This window comes from Chrysochloris asiatica, unplaced genomic scaffold (assembly GCF_000296735.1).
Source record: "Chrysochloris asiatica unplaced genomic scaffold, ChrAsi1.0 scaffold00056, whole genome shotgun sequence".
Classification (NCBI taxonomy): Eukaryota; Metazoa; Chordata; class Mammalia; order Afrosoricida; family Chrysochloridae; genus Chrysochloris; species Chrysochloris asiatica.
The window spans coordinates 8,747,879-8,771,068 of NW_006408574.1; the positions used below are offsets into that span (position 1 = coordinate 8,747,879).

General features: G+C 41.9%; 1 protein-coding gene across 1 annotated transcript in view; it reads right to left on the reverse strand.

Annotated features, from left to right (window-relative positions):
* The window catches only part of RFX3 (regulatory factor X, 3 (influences HLA class II expression)), a 191,640-nt gene that overhangs the window by 88,480 nt on the left and 79,970 nt on the right, over positions 1–23,190 (reverse strand). Inside the window, exon 4 of the mRNA XM_006863745.1 lies at positions 3,562–3,636. Coding sequence (XP_006863807.1) covers positions 3,562–3,636 — 75 coding nt within the window. The remainder of the gene's footprint in view (positions 1–3,561; positions 3,637–23,190) is intronic.

The window sequence follows — 23,190 nt, forward strand, 5'->3', positions numbered from 1 at the left end:
CCCTGTACAGGGTTTCCAAGGCTGTAAATCTTTACAGGAGCAAAAAGCCTCATCTTTCTCCTGAGGAGCAGCTGGTAGTTTCGAACTGCTGACCTTGCGGCTCACAGTACGATTCATAACCACTACGCTACCAGAGCTCCTAGAGTAAGAGTGATGGTCTTTGACATGTGCCCACACGGGGTAGCCATTTGTTGTTGTTGTTGTCAAGTGCTGTCGAGTTGGTTCTGACTCGTAGCGACTCTGATTAGGGTTTCGAAGGAGTGACTGGTGAGTTTGAACCATTCACCTTGTGGTTGAAACCAACTTAGTAGTCCGGAGCTTTACCCCACAGTGCCACATGGTCACAATCAATTGGATGACAACCATTTGAGTTAATTTTGAGAAGCAGTAAGTCTGTATGACAGACGAGCACAGTCTCCTACTGTTGGTTTGCTAGACTGTCAGCTTAAGAAATATGCCACATTTCTTTTACAGGGTGGATAGTGGATTCAAACTGCCAACCTGTCCATTAGCAGCCAAGTGCTTAACCGTGGTGCCACAAAAGCTCCTTCTCTTGTATCTCAGTGAGGAGTAAAGGTAACAGAGTTTGTTGACATTTAAAATATTAACAGTATATATATTTTTTAATAGAAGCTCTCTATTCCAAAGTTGTTTACATAAACTGAAAATCACCAATTAGATTCACAGACTTGAAAATACCTTTCACAGCTGGTTGTCCACTAGAATGTGGGAAGTGGCTTACTCCAGTGGCTTGGATTAATCAAATAAACATTAGGAGAATCGCTAACTTTCCAAGGACAAAAAGACCATGGGCTCCTACATGTTCAGGGAGATGAAGGGTCAGTGGGATCTGAGAGGACCCATGTTCTGTGGGGTGGGTCTTTTATTCACCTCTTGCATCGGATTCGTAGAATCATTCGTATCTCTAAATTCTGAACTCTACAGTCCTTTTGAATGAGCTCAGCGTATTTCAGAGGTGTCATAGAAATGAATCAGGATACCTAGAGAAAGATCATCATGACGTTGTCCACACGAGTAAGCCCTCTTCCCATGTACTGACCAGCCTCTGACAGCTGTAAACACAAGGGAAGATTTCTCTGCTATGTGGTGAACACCCTCATGCCACTGGAGTAGGATACATCTGTCTGTTATTCAGGCCACTTGCTTCACACACTCCTGAAAAGTAACTGTTGCTTCATGAATTCCGCAAGAAAAGAAATGAAAAACAAAACCAAACAAACAAAAAAAACACAACAAATTTGAAAAAGTTTTCAACAAATCAACAAAAATACACCAAGAAAATATGTTCTTACACCTACAGTTCTGCTCATGGAAATAGTAATTAAGAAAGGTAATTCCGGTTAAAATGATGTACATACATTTTACTAAACTCTAGTCTTCAAACAAACAAAACCACAATGAAAACACTGAAGGTCAAAGTACAACTTCTTAGAAGTCTGAAAGTTCCTCAAGGGTGACTGGAAATGTTATTATCTTCTTTTCTTATGTCCCTGAACATTTTTGACTGAAAGTAAAGAACATTTTCACTTGCCACTTTCAAACCACAAGCCCCAATTTGTTACCACTCCCTACTTACTAATCCAAAACCCCAAAGACCCCAAACCACTGTGGTTGAGTCGATTCTGGCTCATATCAATCCTATGGGTCAGAATAGAATTGGCCTACCCGGTTTCCGAGGCTGCCGCATCTTTGTTTGGCAGAATGGCTGCTGGGTTCGAATGGCCAGCCTTTTGGTTCGAAGCCTAATGCTCCTTTCCACATAGCAAATCAGCCTTTATACATAAGCGCAGGCTCACACCAACATAAAAGATGTAAACTCATGAAAATATAAAAAGAATGACATGCTGAATACAATCCTCCAGAAACAGGGACGGAGGTGAGGGGTCAAGTGTCTTCAACAGCTTCAAGAAGAATGGCCAAAATATATATACATAATATTACTGCAAAAGGTATAGACATTTCATCAAAATTACAGATGTTCACCAAGGGGGCAAACCTATTTTTATTTGCCATGAAACTTCCCCTTAGAAAAGGAACAAAACATCTCGGATAAAAAATGTATAAAGAAATGTATCTGTTAACTGATGGTACATGGAGGGGATTATAATCATTGTAATGAAACCAAGTATATGATTTGTTGAATGTAAAACTGATGATCTGTCCAGCAGACTTTCACTCAATTCACAATAAAAACTTTAAAAAAAAAAAAAGAAAGAAAGAAACGTATAAGAAGTAATGTAGCATTATTTTGGAATACTAAAGTTAAACATTTAAAAATTAACTATCTAGAAAGCATACTAATACTTTTTGATCTCTAACCTCAGTGATTTGATGCAATTTCACTATTATTTGGCTCTCTCCCAAATGTCTATTTTTAGGCGACACTCACTTGTTGGAAATGTGGAGTTTTGTAAAAGTATATAAATCATAACTTTACCTGTAATTTCTATGAGCCGAAGGTTTTAGGTTTAATAGAAACATAATGGCGCTGCATTTGGTGCGCTGCCAATTTTGCACTTTTTGCATCATGCAACATGGGGGAGAATGGACACATTGAAATCTCACTCCTAAATTTAGGAAGTACTGCCAGTTGGGAGGTAAAAAAAAAAAACACAAAAAAACAACCTCTTTATTCTTGCTAAAATGCCTTTGAATTTAGCAATCTCTCTAAAAGAAATCTACCAGAGATCAAGGTCAGAGGTTTACGGTCTCTTCTCCGTATGTTCCAAAGGCACCTTGACTAAATCATCTTAAATCAGCATTGCCACTGGTCCCTCAAATTTGAGCAGTTGATGAAAATGTTTAGGGCTCCCCCAAACTGTCCTCGCTCTGCTGACACTTACCAGAGTCCTAGCGATTCCGCACTCATGACAGATGAATAAAAGAGCAACAACCTACAGTCACCATACAGTCACGGCAATCCAACTTTCCCTCGATCGTTAGCAACTGCTGGCTTATTGATGGGCTCCTCTCTTCTTCTGGCCCCACGTTCATGTCTCTTTAGGTCTGAGCTCATTTAGGAACTCACCTTCCCACCTCCTATAGTCTATAGTCTCTTACTGGGAAAGAAATCACTTTCAAACAATTTACTGTGGGTTTTGGCATTACGTACGAATCTTTTTTTCCCTACTTCTCATTATGGTTCGTACAAGCAGCCATGACTACTTGTCTCAGACAAAGAGATGCACATTAATATTGCTTGCTTCATAGTAGAACATAAACACACACATACACGCGTATATGTCAAACTACACATTTTGAAATATTTCAAAGTCCCCATTCATTACATTTTACACAGCAGTGGCATCATGTTATTAACTGGAGAATAGTCTATCTGTGCCCAAACGGTGGGAGGCCCTAGTATTCTGGAGGGCTCGATTTACCAGGTAGTAAATTGCATGGTACAGAGATCTGCAGGGGCTGAGAAAAGAAGGTTAAGAGGCAAAATAAATAAGTAAATAAACAAAACAAGCATTTAGAGGCAAGCAACGCATGCAGAATGAGCAAGAAATAAGTTTACATGAAGAAGAGGCAACTTACATGGCTGTTCAGGAGAGAACTTCTGTGACTGGACAGACCGTCAGACTTTTGCAGCGTCTCAATCGCCATCTCAATCTGATAATAAATGTCATTAAAAACAGGGCTCAAGACAAGACAGTAATAAAAAGCTGACCAGAGAAATTCCGATCGATCTCGTGAAAGCTCAATTTCTGCCTCATTGGTGGTTAACCAACAGTGCTCTCCCTCAAAGGTGGACTTCCCCACCACCACCCCGTCACCCGGCAGTAAAATAAAATAAAATAAAATAAACATGCAAACTAGTAATAAGCTCTATAATAGAAGCAAACCTTTTGGAACATTCTGGAATTATAGTCAGAAGGGGGTAAGCCTGAAAGAGAGCAGGGACCCCAGCAGGTTTTTTCAAATGATGAGAAAGCACTCTTACTTTGGTAGTTCAAAGACACAGGTGTGGGACAGAAACCACTGGCTTTCTGTAACCTCCCACCTGAGGAGTATGTAATATTTGTTCTATTCTGGCCTGAAAGAAAAAAAAATTGTACTGCCGACTCTGTGATTAACAGGTACTAGTGTTTTAATGCAGATGCGCAAAGACACCTTAACTTATGTTAAATAGATACTAAGTTTGGCCATCCGTCTCTTAATTCTGTATTACAACATGAAAGTGGAATCATTAGTAGAAACAGACATTAACAACTAACCACGCCCCTCACATTATGTCTCAGGGTGTGGAGGAGAAGCAGAGATGACAGAAACAACAGCAGAAATGGAATGGAGGAGAGAAAAAAGAATTCAAAGCCGAAGAAAAGAGGCAACCACAGAAAACAGATTTAGCCCACGTCACCTGAGCATGCGCTGAGCGGTTATAGCCCCGTCCTGAATACGTAGCAGGTGCCAGTAGTAAATGTGATGAGCCCTTTCTTTGCTAACCTTCTGTTCGTCATCCGTTACAAGAACTATGGCACAAAGCTCTGAACACCTTGAATTTGCTTATGGGGCTGTATGAAAGGGCTTCAAAAAGTTCGTGGGAAAATGGACCGAAAAGAAAATGAAAAATTTCCATGAACTCTTTGAAGGGTGCCTTGTATTAACAATATTTGACAGAAGTAAAAAACAAAAAACCCATCACATTCTACCATTTAAAAGAGAAAGTGAATTTCATTATTTTTATTTTATTTTATGAATCTCAGTATAAGCAGTTGAACTTTAATGTCTGAAGACCTAAATGTTTAACAAGTCATCGTTCTTATATTTATTTTGGATATGGAAGCTAATGCTACTTTGAAATTTTAATAAACTGCTTCACCTCAGAAAAAAAACAAACATGATAATGTCCACAGTAGTCTTTCATTGTCTCTCGAGTTTCTAAAACGCTACCATCATACATAAAGTTTTCAGAATCAATGATATATATATATATATATCAACATCAAATCAATGATATATATATCAACATCAAGTAAATGATATATATATCAACATCAAATAAATGATATATATATATATCAACATCAAATAAATGAGATATATCTATATATACAGCATCAAATAAATTATATATATATATATCAATGTCAAATAAAATGTTCTTTTTCAGATAATTTGAAAAATAGTAACTTTAATCTTATTTTATGTAATTCCCCCAAGTTACCGCTTCTTCCCTAAAGTTAGTAAAATGTAATTCTAAGAAGCATAGGTTAAGGAATTAGAGGAAAATATTATTCTTAAAATATATGTTAAATTAGCTCCTACGAACATGTAATGCAATTAATTCTAATGGTAACTTCTTTTCAAATCATAAAGTTAAGTAAACTGGCTCCTGAGACATTCTCTCTGCCAGATGGAATATAAATGCAGTTTATCTTTATGCTTGAAAGTAAGCCAATGAGATACTGCACAAGTGAAAAATACTACATTATTGAAACAGTAATGTAACACTGGAGTCCTGGTGTAGTGCTGCAGGGTAATGCACTAGACCACAAGTTTGGTTTGAAGTGCTAGGTTGGCAGTTCAAACTCTCCAGCTGCTCCTTGGAAACCCTATACAAGGTCACTATGAATTAGAACAGACTCTCAACAACAACAACAACAACAACAATGTAATATAATATTTAAATAAACATTTTGCCAAAATGTAAAACTGTAAAAGACTTGGGCATTACAGCTCTGAAAACCCACAGCTACTGAGTCACTTCTAAGCCACAGTAACCTTACAGGACAGAAGAGAACAATTCCACAGGGTTTCTGAGACTCTAAATCTTCACAGGAGCGTTCTCTTGCTGAGAGGCTACTGGGTTTGGCCTACCAACCTTTTGGTTAGCAATCCAAAGCTTAATTAACCCACTTCATCACCCACTTCTTCACGTCTCTTAAAAGGACACCAATCAAAGCTCTTGTTTTCAAAGAGGAAGCCCAGACCAGAAAATAGCTGAAAAGAATCATGGAACAGTACATCAATTTCAGGAAGAATTAACTCAAAAGTTATTCCTAAAATACTTAACATTCTCTTTAAATTTTGAATTTAGAGAATTTGAAGTATGATTTCAACTTACTGAATAAAAATGAAATGGCCTATACATTGTGCCCTCTAGAGCTAGATGAAAGATAAAAATGCCGAGAAACACAGTACATAAGCACTATTGAGGGGCATGTAAGTTGGATAAACAAGGCTGTCTTTTTCTGGAAAGGAAAGGTCTGGGACCTGCTTCTGTCAGGGACACAGTAGATGGACGCTGATAGAATAGGTGAAAACCACAGAACAGGACTTCAATTCTTCAAAAGTTCAGATGGACTGAACCAGTTGAGACTGCAGGGCTACCCAAGACTATTGTCCCCCAAGGCCATCAATGGCACTTAACAATAACAATGGGTCCCCATAAAAAGACCATCACTCTGAGACCAAAAGGTCAACCATGATTCTAAAGCAAAGATGAGAAAATAAAGGGGGCAGGAAAGCTAGAGCAGGAAAGAGAACAAGCAGAATGCCATGGACGAGGATGATAAGGCATACTGAAATATGGAACTAATGTCACTGAATCATTTCTGTCAAACTGTCAAAGCAGAAGTCAACTTACCGAAAAGGGGAAGTCAAGTTTTATCAAAAACATAAGGAAATATTATTTAAAAAGAAAAAAAATCTTCTTCTAGTACTAAAGCGGTCACTCTCTGGGGCATTTGGATTTCCACACAACTTCCTTGAGGGCTGAGTGGGTAGAAAAGAGCCTCTTACTTCTGACTAGTTCTTGATGCCTATTGAGGGAGGCAGGGATGGGACAGGGAGACAACTGGGATCAAACTAAATCATCTAGCGTATATGGACTTTTAGAACACCTTGGACTTGAAGAAGTTTTGGTCTCCTTTTCTTCACAGATACAGGTACAGGTAGGTAGCAAATGGGCTATTCTAATTCTGCTCTGCCCAACAGCGTTGCCATGCATTAGAACGGAGTTGATGGCAGTGATTTTAGGTTTGGTTGGTCCTGTATTTGGGGAGCCCAGGGAATAGAAAGGAGGAAACACGGAATAACAGACAACCAACGAAAAAATAATGAGCTTGTTCTATATGAAGATGACCAGCTTCACAAAACCATGCTGGGGCCTAGACTTGGACACTCACAGGTTTCCCAATCTCCATGGATTCTCCAAACCTCACTAATCAACCCAAGGGGATAGATAACAAGACCCCTGAGTGAGCCCCTGATGAGAACCATACCAAAAAATGACCATAAACTTTCCATGTGCATTAAGTGAAATACTGAAGGGAGCCTCATCTCTTGAAAGGATCACTGCCCTGATTCCATTTCGTTTTTAAGGGATGAGTTTTCTGGATACTCAGTAACATGTATCTGCCATATAAAAGGCTGGAAGCCAGAAGCCATGATAAAACTCCAAGGAGATTATATTCTGGTAAGAAAGATAGAATATGTACTTATATGTGCAAATGCCCAGTCCTCTGCCCTCCTCACAACCCATGTCACTGACAGCATCTTTAACTTCTGGGGGTCCCCTTCTGAGGATCTATAGAAAGCTAAACGCTCCACTGAGAAAAAGGGATTTCAGTATACCTAAAATTTGGCATTTAATTTCTCAGTCTGCAGACTTTGTAGGATCAGTTAAGAGTGAGGACAGTTGTTCAAACCCACCAGCTGCTCCTCAGAAACCCTGTACGAGGTCACTATGAGTTGGAACTGACTCGACGGCACTTAACAACAACATGCTTTGAAAGATGTAAGGGTTTTGAGTGGGTAGAGTGGGAGACAGATTGGGGGGGACACCAAATCAAATCAAACCCACTGCCATCGGGCTGATTCTAACTGAGGCTGTAAATCTTTACAGGAGTAGAGCAGCTGATGGGTTTGAACTGCCTGGCTGTTGCAGTCCAATGCTTATCCTACAGCATCACCAAGGCTCCTAAAGAAAGGCACAGGGGTGACCATATTTGGGGGCTGGCAAAGAATCCAGTTTGTCCATGGGGGTGGTGGGTGTGTATCACCGAGTCGGTTCTGACTCATAGCGACAACATATGGGGTTTCCAAGGCTGTAAATCTTTACAAGGAGTAGAAAGCTTCATCTTTCTCCCATGGAAAAACTGGTAGAAGTCCTATTCACAATCCGCTGCGCTACCAGGCAGGGTTCCTCATTTACTTGGAAGGGTATGCAATAAGCTGAGAAAACAGGCTGAAGTCAGTCTTGTTAAAAGGCAGTCGGGAAGAAGTCATATCATTTGTGAGGGTGTGAATGGAAGTGTGTGTTTGGAAAATGACCAGAGACAGCCAGCCAGCCATGAGGTGAACTTCGCCAGGTCTGCTCTATAGTACAAACAGTAGGAGATTGCATGAAGGCTGAAGCAGCCTCATTGAATATTTGTGGCCTGAAGAGAAGCCTTCAGGAGCCAGAGCCTGAGAAGAGACCAGCATGCAGGGGAGCGTGCTATGAATGTGGAGGGATGAAAGAGAGAGAGAGAGAGAGAGAGAGAGAGAGAGAGAGAGAGAGAGAGAGAGAGAGAGAGAGAAGTCACATTTTGAGAAGAGCAGTTTTAAACTAGGAGCAAGTAACCATGAGAACAAACTGTGGTCTTAATGAGTTATGCCTAATTAATCGACTCTCATATTCCAAATGAATGGCTTCTACCACTCCTTCCAGTTTGTTCAGAATTTAGTCTTATCATAGAGTCATGAGGTGAGACCTAGGTACATGTATGGGTAGAGGCTGGAAGGAGCAAGAGATGGATGGAATGGAGCTAGAGCCAACATTTTAGGGACTGAGCATACATTTCTACAGGACTATTAGAGATTGAATTGTGTCCCTCCAAAAATACATGTTGAAATCCTCCTAAAGCTGCCTATTGGTGTGGAGTCTTGGTGTGACACTCTAGGATAAGCACTCAACTGCTAACTGCAAGGTTGGTGGTTCAAACCCCTTAGCTGCTCCTTGGAAACCTTATACAGGGTCACTATGAATTGGAACTGACTCAATGGCAGTTAACAACAAGCTGCTTGGATAGGGTCTCACCACAATTGTGAGGAATGGGAAGTGTTTCCTTCTGTTGTGTGGGTCTGACTCAAGGGCACCTAAAAACAACATCTGTTTGGAAATACTCGGTTTCCTTTGTTATGTTAATGAGACCACACTCGTGTGTGTAAGGTGAATCCTAAACTGCATCACTTCTGAGTAAATGCAGGCACACAGACATATAGAGAATGAGTGGATGCCAAGAAACACCAAGAAATGCCAAGGATTGATGGCAGATGCCAGAAACAAGGAGAGGGGGCCCCCAGAAGGAATCAACACAGCGATGACTCTGATTTGGACTTACGGCTTTCAGAACTGTAAGAAAATAAATTTGTGTGTTTTTAAGAATCCCACTTGCGACATTTCTGTTACGACAGCACTTGGCAACCCAAACAGGCTTGTTCAGGATGAAACTCATTTGTTAACTTTTCCATTTTCATGGATTAGATACTGGAGTGCATATTTGCTTAGGCTTCTGAAGACTGAGCAAATCTACCAAAGAGATGGTGTACTTGAGCATCTTCCATCGAAAATACTGAAAGCAAAGCGAACTGAGAAGATCAGTACGTCACTGCCAAGATTAAACCCAGTCCCTCAGATAAAACGATGTATTTTCCTGGGTGGAAACATATTTAGCAACAAGTGACATTGCAGACAGAATATCCACAACTGTCATCACTAAGACAGAAGATGATGACAGGAAGACAGATGGCACATTTGCTTACAAGTGGGCTCACTGACCTCTAAGGCCACCGGCCCAAGCCATCCACATTGTATTCTCATATGCCCCGTGAGGAGACACATCTAACCGAAACAGAGATATGATTATATCACTATCGATTCACGCGTGGAGATGATGAAATCACTGAATGAACAGCTAGTTAACATTGAAAAGCGGTTCAAATTTAAAGTGTCTGTAGGCTAAACCAAATTTGTGTAGGTAAAATAAAATTAATGACAACATTCACTTCCCTCCGTACCCCCAGTATAAAACAATTGCAGTCTTTGTGACTGAAACTGGGAACTTATCTGGGCTAACTGTGTGATTTTATTCCATGACAGAAAGATTTCCATTTGTCAATCTGACTAACTGGTCAGATCGCAACTCCTTATTTACCGAAAAGTGTGCATACAGTCGCTCCGTGGGGCAGATGGTTAATGTTCATGGCTGCTAACAAGAAGATCACTGAGGCTCCTCCCTCGGACCACAAGTCTGGTGAATTACTTCTGGAAAATGCATCCTTGAGACCGTGACAGAGCACAGTTCTACTTGGACATACATGAGAAATGGAAATGAGGAGAGGGCAACTGTTTCATTCCACAGATGACATACAGGAGAGTAAAGTGGTGGAGGGGGCAGAGAAAAAGAGGAAGACCTCCAATGAGATGGATTAGCACAGTGGCAGCAGCAATGGGTGTAGCAACCATTGTGAGGTTGGCCCAAGACCGGGCAGTGTTCCGTTCTGTTGTGCATAAGGGTTGCTATGAGTCAGTACTACCTCGATGGCACCTAACAACAATAATACAAGAGAGGGTTTCCAAAAGTTCGTGGAAATATGGAATGAAAAGGTAATGGACTTTTCTCACAGACTTTTAGAAGCTCCCTCACGTGAACACAGAGGGAGATGACAATTATCTCTTGCTGGTTTGGTTGGAGGGAGAGCACAAGCAAAGTGACACATGATGCTGTAGCTTGTACTGGACGGTCAGGAGACGTTCCAGACACAGTAAGTGGAGACAGCGAAGGCGCAGAGAAGATGTGCACACAACATCGGGTTCCTTTACAAACTTACTGCCTTTGAAGTGACCTTGACTCAGAGCCATCTGACAGGACAGGGCAGGACAGAGAAGACCTGCCCCATGGTGTTCCCAAGGCTGTCATCTTTGTGGGAAACAGACTGCCACATCTTTCTCTTGCAGACTGGCTGGTGGGTTTGAACCGCTGACCTTTTGGCTAGGAACTGAACACTAGCCACTATACCACCAGGGTTCCTTGACCAAAAATAGCCACAAAAAACCCACTGTAACAGAACTGGTTCTGAATCATAGCAACCATATATAAGGTTTCTGAGACTGTCGACCTTGACCCTACCAGACAGCCTCATTTCTCTCCTACAGAGGGGCTGCTGGGGTCAGCAGCCCAGTGCTTATCCCACAGTGTCACCAGGGCTCCTTTGTTGGTGTTGTTAAGTGCTGTTGAGTAAGTTCCAACTCAGAAGATCCTGGATAGGGTTTCCAAAGAGCAGCTGATGGGTTTGAACTGTTTGCCTTGTAATTCACAAGCTAGTGCTGATCCTAGAGTGCCACACCAGGAGTCCTTTGTTGTTGTTGATTGTTGTTGATAAGTGCCATAGAATCGGTTCTGACCCTTAGATACCCTGTATAGGGTTTACAAGGAGCAGCCGGTGGACTTGAACCGCAGACCTTGAGATTCAAATGGACTTTGCAGTCCAGTGCATTAACCCACAGCGCCACACCAGGACTCCTTTAGGGGCAGGAAACTAACAACCACCGATAAGTTGGCATCCTGGTGTGGCATTGTAGGATAAGCACTGGACCACCAGGTCAGTTTGAATCACAAAGTCAGCAGTTCAAACTCACCAGGCTAGGTTAACCTGGACTGGAAGGTAAAGAGGGAGTCCTAGTGTGGTGCCACTGGATAAGCGCTGGACTGCTAACTGTAAAGTCGGCAGTTCAAACCCACCAGCCACTCCTCGGAAACCTTATACAGGGTCACTCCGAGTCAGAGCCTACTCTACGACCCTGAACAACAGCACTGTAGGAAGAGGGGAGTTAGTCAGGACGGAGCACCTTCGTAGCTAGAGATGGTCCAGGAATGAGGTGAGAGCCTGGAGGAAGTCAGGATGAGAAGGAATGAAGAGAAACCCACTTTGAGAATTGTGGACGTGTAAATGGGGAGGGAGGCAGAGGGCCTGGCAGGGCCTTTTCCTCGGCATGGACACAAGGGCCGTAATTTAGTCAATGTGTGATCAACACATTGCAAACACACATATCAAACACACTGACGTGAACAGAGTCTAGAATGTTTTCCTGTTCATTTTGTCTGAGAATGCTGAAGAATCATTTTCTTGTTGAAATTTCAACTCCTTTGCAAAGTATCTTAATCAGATTACCAAAACACTCCCTGACAGTCTGAAAGTCCAATGAATTGGAGGCCTGGTGATGGCTTTTATCTTTCCCTTTCTCTTACATTATCTTTTTTTTTTTTAATGTCCTGTTGTCTTTATTTAATGGTCCAGTGCGTTTTTGTCCCAATTGGAAAGTGGGCATGGCCAACATTTTCCATTTCTTCCTTAAATTCATTCAGAAAGACTGCATGCTCTTGAGTATACCTTAGTTTGTTGTTGTTAAGTGCTGTCGAGTCGGTTCCGACCCATAGTGACCCTGTACAGGGTTTCCAAGGGTGTAAATCTTTACGGGAGTAGAAAGCCTCATCTTTCTCCCGCGGAACAGTTTATAGTTTTGAACTACTGACCTTGCTGTTCGCAGCCCGATTCGTAACCACTATGCTACCGGAGCTCCTTAGTTTAGTTTTTATAAAACCTCTTATACACCCTTTCAGTCTGGAACCAAACCAACCTTTAGGTCTATAAAGCGATGAATAACACTAGGGAAGAAAGTGATCCTCAGTACAATCAACCACAAAGACCAAAAGGACAGTGTTTACCCTAAAACAAAGCTCAGAAGGCAGGATGGGGCAGGAAAGATGGATGGATGGAAATGGAGGGACCCAGGGAAGAAATGGGAATCACACTGTTACATCAGGGGATTGCAGGCAAAGTTAAAAAAACACAACGTCTAAAAAAATAATTGAATGGAAAACTAATTTGCTCTGTAAACTTTCACAGGAAACAAACAAACAAACAAACAAAAGAGTCAACAGAGAAGACCCTTAGAAAAATGCTCTAAAGTAAGATACAGAGGTCAGCTCATCTCCCTTATTAAACAATCACCCCAGAAGTGAGACAGCAACATACGCACACTCCCTACGGCTGTCAAATGCTAGGAGACATGGCACTGGAAAGCTCAGACTGGTTCATGATGGTCCCAGACTATTGGCTCACAATCAGATAGAAGCTATGACAACTCCTGAGTTCAACTCTGCAATGAGATGCCTGGAGCCTGGAGAGTGAGATTATCAGAGTGGGTGGAACCGAAACACTTCCCGTGGAAAGTAACAGGTAGGAAATGGATATCCATTCCAGCCTCTGTGGTTACGTGAGTTCTAAAAGAACATTTAGTCTCTCTGGAATATGAAAGAAGACCTTTGGAAACAGACGTGTGATGATTTTAAGGCAGGACTTTGAACGGTAAGTAAATGAAACAATACTGGAACAGACCCGAATATGTATAATGTGGATGAACCAAAATGGGAAACGTTGCAGGTTGATGCCCTGCTAGAAATGTAATCTGCCTCTTAGAAAACAAAGGCAGGGTGCGGGCTGCAGAGCTACTGAACATCTCGACAGGCAGAGTCAGAGACAACGGAGACCTGCTCAAAGACAGCAGTCCTAACTTTTCCAGTTCTGTTACTGTTCTGCTTCACTGAAATAAAAAAAAAAAAAAATCAAGTCTGTTCCAATGTTGCTTCATCAGCCGTGACTGAACCAGTTCAAAGCCCTATTTTCAACCTTCCAGATTTACTTGCTCAAACAGGTTCCCAGAAAAACAGGAATCTACTCTGGTTTTGGTTATGAAGCACATATAGGAACTGTTAGTCCAAAGCTACATAAAGGAAGAGACGGTTTCTGGCACTGGAGAGCAGGATGCTGTACCCACCGTGAAGGTAGGCTTCTATGGCCGGGAAGTGATGAAGACCCACCAGAGTTTGGAGAACCCAGCCTTACGCATGTCGCTCTGGAAGAAAGCATGGCCAGGTGTACGGAGTCATGATGCACGTAATGTGGAAAACTTCCTGTAACCTAGACCTTAGGAAAAAGACCAAAGCGCTCTCCCCACTTAGGGAAAGGCCTGAAAGACTTTAGTAGTGTGCCATCACTTGTAAACCCCGATCTGGTTGGAAGGGCTAGCAGAGAGAGTGGTTTCCGAAGTAGATTCCACAGAGAAATACAGACTCCATCAGAGAGTACAGGACTGCAAGCCCACGGAATCTTTACGGTGAGTGAAAGGAATTTGGGAGAAGAAAGAGAAAGAGGGAGAGAAGGAAGGATTACTGGTTGTCATGTTTGGGAAATATAGTTCAGGCAGCTACCACTACCAAGTGCTCAGAAAAGGATCACATTAGAAGGTCCTGGAGAGAGTGGGAACAAAACTCAAAGTCACAATAAAGACCACGCTGACTGGTCAGATAAGAAATGGTGGAAGCCCGAGACTCTGGCTCTTGGTCACCCTTCAGATCTGGAAATGAACTCATCCCCCCCCACCCCCCCAGCTCCATTTTCAGCCAAGTACTAGATACGTATATATGGGAAGACCACAACACAAGTAAGATAAACACACACTAAAATGGTCAACCATTTGAGATCAAAAGGGCAGCATTTACTCAAGGACATAGTTCAGAAGGTGGACAAAGAAGGAGGTATGGAAATCAAACACAGAGAGGAAGTGGGGTAAATGGTCTTTCATTGAGGGACCGCAATCAGTGAGATGCAACAAAGTGCAGGACTTGTTGAATGTGAAACTGATGATCTGCTGCTCTGTAAACCTTCACTCAATTCACAATACAGTGTTTTAGAAAATTGGAAAATTAAAGTAAATGTAGGTGTGACTCACCTTCATCAGCCACACACTAAATTCCTTAGGACAGAATTCCAGGGAAGGGAGTGAGTGGGTTTTCCTACTCTGAGCGATTTGTTGAAATTGTTGTTAAGTGTCGTGGAGTTGGCTCTGACTCATACAGACCCCATATAGAGTTTCCAAGGAGCGACTGGTGGGTTTGAACTACTAACCTTTCAGTTAGCAGTTCAGTGCTGATCCTACTGTGCCACACCAAGTGGGAATCTCTCAAGTAAGGCTGGGTGTCAGCTAGAGACAACACCAATGAATTCAAAGCTGGTATGTAAAATAGCACAGGATACTCGTCCGAGAAGCATGGCATGGTGAGAAGCAGACCTTAGTTCTTGGGGGGCAGACACAGAGAAAAAATAAAGCACAGACTCTGTAAGACAGAAGGTTCCCCTATGTGTTTTGAGAATAGCAAATATGCACACTTTGTGACAGATTTCCCAGCCATTAAGATCAGAAACCCAGAAGAGGGCAGGGATGCTACAATTCATACCCAAGAGGAAAGACAACAAGAGCTCAGTGGAGCTCCTAGGAGGGTATAGCCAGCCCCCCTCAGAGGGACCAGAAGTGGGTACAGACCCACTTCCTGGGGCGGGGCACTGAGATGGGACAGCTCAGCATTCAGGCCAGAAATTCTCTTCTGGATCCGCAAATGCTAATGCTGCCCCCTTGGATGGTCGATGGTCTGCAGGTAGCCAGGGCCACCTGAAGGTCTGTGAGGTACCCAGCCAAGAATCAGTATCCCCAAAAGGACCTCAAAGAGAAGTGCCACCCAAGTCCTCAGGTAACCTTTTCCACACGTAAAGAAGAGATCAGTATTACATATTTTCCAGAAAAGAAATAAATGAATAAAATTTAGAGAAAATTATAATAGGAAAAATAACTTGTCACCTGTTGTTATCTATAATTCTCCATTGCCTTGTAGTGAGACCCAGTATGGTGCTGTAGGATAACACTGGACTAGTAACTGTAAGGTCGGTAGTTCAAACACATCAGTTGCTTCTAGAAACCCTGTACAGGGTCGCTGAGTTGGAATCAACTCAGTGGCACATACCACCAACAACAACAATGCCTTCCTTGTAAGAAAGGGAAATCCTTCTCATAGGATGGGCTCTTGTTTGGTAGAGTTCAGACCAGATGTAAGGGCTCAGTGGAATGGTTGAAAGATTTTGAAAAGACTAGGAAGATGTGCAGTGAGTTAAGTGTTGGGCTGTCAGCCACAAGACCGGTGGTTCAAACCCACCAGCTGCTCCAATGGAGAAAGATGAAGCTGTCTGTTCCCATAAAGATTTACAGCCTGCCAAGTCCTCATAGGCATGCAAAAGCTGGACAGTGAATAAGGAAGACTGTAGAAGAATTGATGCTTTTGAGTTATGGTGTTGGAGGAGATTATTGAAAGTGCGATGGGCTGCCAAAAGAACCAACAGATCTGTGTTGGAAGAAGTGCAGCCAGAGTGCTCCTTGGAGGCCAGGATGGCCAAACTTTGTCTCTCATACTTCGGACACAGTGTCAGGAGAGACCAGTCACTAGAGAAGGATATCATGTTTGGTAAGGTGGAGGGATCAGAGACAGAGAGGAAGACCCCCAACGAGAGGATTGGCAAAGTAGCAGTATCAATGGGCTCAAGCGTGGCAACAAGTGTGAGGTTGACCCAGGACCAGACAGTGTTTCGTTCTGTTAGGCATAGGGTCGCTATGAGTTGGTACTGACTCGATGGCACCTAACAACAACAACAACAACACAGCCCTAAGGAGCAGTTCTACCCTGGCCTGCAGGATGTGTGAGTTGGAATGGAATTGATGTCAATGGTGGGTAGAAAGATCCTAAGGAGCGCTGGTGGCACACTGGTAAATGCTCAGCTGCTAAAGAAAAGGCCAGCGGTTAGAACCTACCAGTCGCTCTGTGGATAAAAACATGCCGCCTGTTTCTATAAAGGTTCATGGCCTTGGAAACTAGCCTGTCCTAGAGTCACTAAGAGTCAAGGTCAACTCAATAGCAGCAGAATGATCCTAGATATTGAAATGTTAGAGGCAAATGCCCATTGGCAGACTGAACATATGTACGTCCTAGGTATTGAAACGTTAGAGGCAAATGCCCACAGGCAGACTGAACACATGTACATCCGAGAACAAAGTGGGGGAAGAGGCTGATGTGAATGTGTTTTGCAGAGTGTGATGCTTAGCTTTCTGGGCTACAAAGTGTTCAGTAAATCTGTATATGCCCAGGCACTGCTGCATGTGTACTCAAGACTGACTGGAACACAGGGTTCAGTTAGGGGCCATAGATAAAGCCAATGAGGTCAACTTCAGCTTGAAAGGCAAGCAAGTGTGAAGAGGCACGAATGGATTCTCTTGTATGAGTGATCGAAAAGAGGCTACCCTGGATATGTGGTTTGTACCCACATTGATGCTCATGTCTGCCATAGCCCAGGCGGAATATCATCATCAAATAATGTGTGCACAAAGATGACTTCCTCTTAATGTAAATACCAACCAGGCATTTTAATAAGATGCTAATAAGCGAGAAGGAAAAAGAACAAGGATAGCATCTTATTCAAGGCTCTTATAGGTCAAGACATATCCTCTCTACTTCTGAAATGGCTTCTTAATCATTTTTGAAAGTCTAAAGGTCAAGACTGATATATTCAACTATCACTGTAATTAAAATTGGTTTCACAGTAGATGTGGTTTCCTTTCTAAAACTATTACAGAAAGTGATTTGGAAATAGAAGCGGACAATACTTCACTCATACGATTTACAAAACCTTTTTACCTAAGCTCATATTTGGTTTTCATAGCAGCTTTGTGAAGCAGGAAAGGCAGGTAATATTAACTCCTTTTCACAGGTTACAAAACTGAGGTTCTGGAATGTGATATTTATTAATGGTTGTCTCAAATGTTAATTCATGGGCAGTCCATTTCTTCACTGCTGTATACTGCCACGTGGATCATATACTACATTCCCTGTGCTGTGAGCTATGTGGTTTGTTGTAGTCTCTGCTTTCATTTATCAGGATTCCCTGGTGGCACAATCGTTAAGTGCTCAGCTGCTAACAGAAAGGTCTGTAGCTGGAAGGTACCATTGTCTCCCGAAGAGGAAAGTAGATCTAGTGATCGACTCCTGAAAGACTGTTGTTATTTATTGTTGTGAAGTGTCATGGAGTCGGTTCTGACTCATTGTGGCCCTGTATAGGGTTTCCGAGGAGCGGCTGGTTGGTTAGAACTGCTGACCTTTTGGTTAGCAGCCATGTGTTTACCCTGCAGCACCACAAAGAAACCCTAAGGGGAGGTTCTACTTTCTACTCCGGAGTCGCTATGGGTTAGAAGTGACTCATCGTCACAGAACAGCCAAAACAGCAATTTGATTCATCTGTCTGTGTCTGTGCCTACATAACTCTGTTCTATTATAATTTTATCATACTTTTCAATGAGTAGTAAAGCTGCAGTGGAGACCTGGTGTGGCACTGCGGGTTAATGTACAGGACTGCAAGGTTGGTTTGGACCACAAGGTCAGTGGTTCAAGTTCACTAGATGATCCTCAGAAACCCTATACAGAGTCGCTACGAGCCAGAACCGACTTCACAGCACATAGCAACAACAAAGCAGAAAACTCCATGAGATGAACTGACACAGTCGCTGCAACAATGGCCCCCAAGATGGAAGGATTGTGAGGAATGTGCGGGACTGGGCGGTGTTAAGCTCTGCTGTATGTAGAGTTGCTCTGTGCCAGACCAGTTCTACGGCACCAAACGACAACAGTAAAGAAGCTGTATTCTCCTTCTCCATAGCCTTCATCATTTTTCTTCTTACAAAATGTTCTTCACTGTTCTTGCATGTTTATTTATATCAACAGCCTGTCTTGTCAAATGGGAAGAAGAAGAAAAAAATCAAGTGATATTTTATTGGGATCGTGTTAAAACATTTTAAGCTAATTTAGGGAAAGTGCACATGTTTGATACTGAAACTTCATATTCAAGAAGATGGTATGCCTTTCCAAATATTTATGTTTCCTTTTGTGTCCTTCAGGAACTTTTAAGTTTTCTTCAATAGCTTCATCTTACATGTATCTTCTTATTGTTCAATAAGTTACTGTTGTTTTTGTTATAGATGAGAACTTCCTTTTCATTATACTTTTTAACGAGCTGTTGTGTCTAAAGAAGTTATTTGTTTCCTTTGTAACTTTGTATCAGTCACCTTATTAAACTGGCTTATTATTTGCAGTGTATACAGTTTTTCCTTTGCTTCCCTCTGATTCTCATCAGGTATGATACCAGGTATCACTGTTGCTGTTGTTAAGTGCCATTGAGTTGGTTCCGACTCAAACAACTAGCAGGGGTGGGGAACCTTTTTTCTGCCAAGGGCCGCTTATAAAATAATTCGTGGGCCATACAAAATTAACAACTTAAAAGTTACCCTGTTATAGGACTGATTGTGAGGGTTGGAAATGTAAAGGTAGACATTTTACAGCAAGGAGGGGAGTGATTAACTTTTCAGTCTAGGAACGGAGGTCCCTAGGACCATCAAGGGAGAAGAGCAGAGAGCGGGACCCTACCCAGAGAAGCAGTGATGCCTGAAATGGAGCCAGAGACAATGATGTGGAGAGATGGAGCAGCTGGGGGCTTTAGACCCGGAGAGGGAATGGGACTGTATGCTGACAACCGTGGGACAAGCTTGTAGTGTATACCCCTTGGTTGGTTGATGATGCACGGTGGGGATTGTAACCATGGCAATGAATTGATATACAATAGAATGAATGTAAAACTTATGTTCTCCCATATAAGCTATTACATAATTCACAATAAAACATTAAAAAAAAAAAAAGTTAGCCTGTTATAATGTGATGGCTGGAACTATGGTTGCCTTGGCAGGGCCAGACCAAATGATTTTGGGCCATAGGAGGGATGGACGTTCTCCACCTCTGTTGTATAGGGTTTTTGAAGAGCAGCTGGTGGATTTGAAACACCAACGTTACAGTTCAAACTGACCTTGTGGTCTATGCTTACCCTATAGCACCATACCAGGTATCCAGGTATCGCTGTTGTTGTTAAGTGCCATCAAAGTGATTCCGACCTACAGTGACCTTGTATAGGTGAACTTGAACTGCCGACCTTGCAGTCCAGCACATTAACCTGCAGCGCCAATTCTGACCTTGTGACTGTCTTTGCATTTGTGTTCATTACTTTTCTTTCTCTTATCGAGTTGCATCCTCCTTGCAACTGTCAGAGCACAATTAAAAGTCCCATCTTTCTTTCAAGGCAGATGGAAAAGTCACTAAAACTTATAGTAAGTAAACTGTTAAACAAATGTGTAAAAGTAGTTCTCACCATCTGTAGTTAGATGACGAAACTCCTAACTCATGAAACTTACTGCCACGGGCAGTTCTGATTAGACCGTGTGAGATCTGAAAGGGAGCCAGACAGTTCTGGGACTAGTACACATGACTGTAGTTATGTGTATTGAGAAAGTGGCTGTGGAATCACATGTCTTGGGGTGAACTGATGTGTATGGGGACATGGAGAAGTGTCTCCTCTTCCCAACACTGACAACTGGTCCTAGTCATTGCATTGGTCTATTTCCTCCATTAAATGAGGAGACATGGGCCAGTAGAAGAGGCATTATTAAAGCTTTATGGGTCGAACTCAGATGTGACTGACAAATCACAGTGTATTTTTTATCATTACTGTAATTTTAAAGAATCTTTGTGTATTTTTGGTGCAACTCCACACAGCAAATTAAGTTACTACTTAACAATTTCTACACCTATTTGCTCAGTGACATTGGTTTCACATCGTGTCAACACAAATTCTCAGTATTTCTGCATTCCATTCTGGTTGTTCCATTTCCATCAATCTAGCTTCCCAGCCCTCTTCTCCCTAGCCCCACAGCGACCTTCTCATCTTTGCTTGAGGATTAATGTTGACCATTTGATCTTTTCCTTTCTCTTATTGTTGTTGTTTTTAATTAATCACAGTACTCGTGATGATTTTGTTTATTTTATGAGCTGAAAGGTGGCCTCCTGAAACGGTTTCAGCTCAGCATTTAAAGGGGGGCAATAGTCCCGAGGGTCCTCTAGTCTCTATCAATCCAGTAAGTCTGGTCGTCTCCTTTTTAAGAATTTGAATTTGGTTCTATACTTTTCTCCCATTCTATCCAGAGCCATCTATTGTGTTTGCGGGCAGCACAGTGGGCAGCATAGCTGAGCTCCATCTAGTTCTTCTGGTCTCAGAGTAGGTGATTACAGTGTATTTTAATTTTCTATGAAAACATGACAGATTTTATTATCCAGTCTTCATGGGGAAATATAAATTGGTGATATAGTATGTTTTCCCCCTCAAAATTCCTAGTTGTTTCAAAATAGTAAATTAACACAAAACGTGATTTGTAAACACACGGAAGGATCAAGCAAAAGATCTATGAGAGGGGACCTATTCCATCATAAATGGATTCCTTAAACCAACTGGTAAAATCAGCACCAAACATTCCTAGTCTAGATCTTGCATGAGCCAGAATCGGGCTCCTTCTGTTAGGTTACAACACACCTGTGCTCTGAAATGCTGTTTCCATATGATGTTGCTTAAGAAGACCATCATTTGTGCTTCGACTTTGCCTGACAATTTCAGGGGAGCCCAACGGCTGGGCACAGGGAGAAACTGGAGGTCCCGGCCATTCTGTTTGTATTAACCTTGTAGATTATCAAGATTTCTGGGAGTGGAATGTCTTAAAGTCTTATCCGTAAAACTATTGCCTCTAGATCTGATCGGCTTCAAGGCTGGAGCGGAGAGAAGCTGACTGACAGCCCAATGGAATATAGACAAAGCCATGGCGACAACCAGTCACTCAAAGTCCCATTTTACTAAGTGCTTTGAAAACGAGGCCCTAGAACCTTCCGTCAATTTAAGAGTTAGCGCAAGCAGTGGAAATTCCCAGTCCTCTCTCTGAGGAGTGTCATTTGAGGGCTCAGGCTGGCCTGGGGACAGTAGGACATGGGAACACAATGACCATACAGGTTTCTGTTGTACAAAGAAGGGGGAGGAAATGGTCCCCTTGTTGAGGGTTCTTGGCAGACTACAGAGTAAATTATTTAAACTAGCAATGATAATGTCTGTGCAATTACTGTAAGATAAGCACTGGACTGTTAACCACAGATCAGCAGTTCAACCCCACCATCCATGCCTCGGAAACCCTATGCAGGGTTGCTAGAGTTGGAATTGACTCAGTAACAACAGCATTAAGTAAGAACTGTGATGTATGCATAATGTATGCCTATTTCTAATATTAAAATCTTGTCTCTTCTTTCCAGCATACCCTTTAATGTAACAAATCACCAGTAGTTTTCATCTCCTATATTGCTTTTCTATCTTGGTGTTGCCATAGCCAATATAACCCAATTCTCCCCGCCCCCACCCCTCTGCCCTCCCCTTTGGTAAGAGGGATGGGCAGTTTGGTGAGTTCTCCAATAGCCATTTTCCAAAAAGACATGGGAGCCTTTCATGTTATTGTTAAGTGCCTTCAAGTCACTTCCAACTCATAGTAACTCTGCATAGGGTTTCCGAGGAGCAGCTGGTGGGTTTGAACCTCTGACCTTGGGGTTCGCAGTCCAGTGATGTGCCTACAGCAACACACCAGGAGTCCTTTCATCTACTGCTATGGAAAAAAAATCTCTAAGATGTTAGGTGAACAAAAAACACGGTGCAGTATGTTTCCCTCCGATTTAAGTAAAACCCGGTATTGTAACAAGAGCGCGAGAGTCATTCTGCTTGTTGTCTGTGGGCGCTTCACAAAGTTTGGGGGAACATTGAGTGAAAAGATAACAGAATACTTTCAAGGACTTTTTGAGTTCCCTTCGTATATTTAGACTATTTCTACACTGAAATGGAAGAAATTGATAATATCGGTTGTGTCTAAGAAAGAGAACTGAAGGGAGACTATATGTCCGTTCTTATGTGTAATTAATTCATATAAATAAATAAGGTTTAAATGAAATAAAATAAATGGTTATTAGTATCAATCCAGCAAATGAATAGAAGACAAAATTATTTTCCCAGGAGCTGAATGTATTCATCTTCTTAGAAAAAAAGCATCCTTTCCATACAATCCCCCACCAATAAAAAGGAAACCCCAGGATATAAACTTGAAAGCATTGGCAATTCTTAAATGAATTCTTAACGTCTAATAAATTATTTAATCTGGGCCAAACTTTAACTTTACAGCAGCAAATGGATGTTCAAATTTTTCTCTAAATGATGGAAACAATGATAATATTTTACATTAATGAAGAGGTAAGGGAGATATAAACATTATTTCTAACACATTTCCCTTTCGTCCCCTGGTGGGATTGAATTTTTAGTAAGAGTAATGTAGCATAAATAACTTTA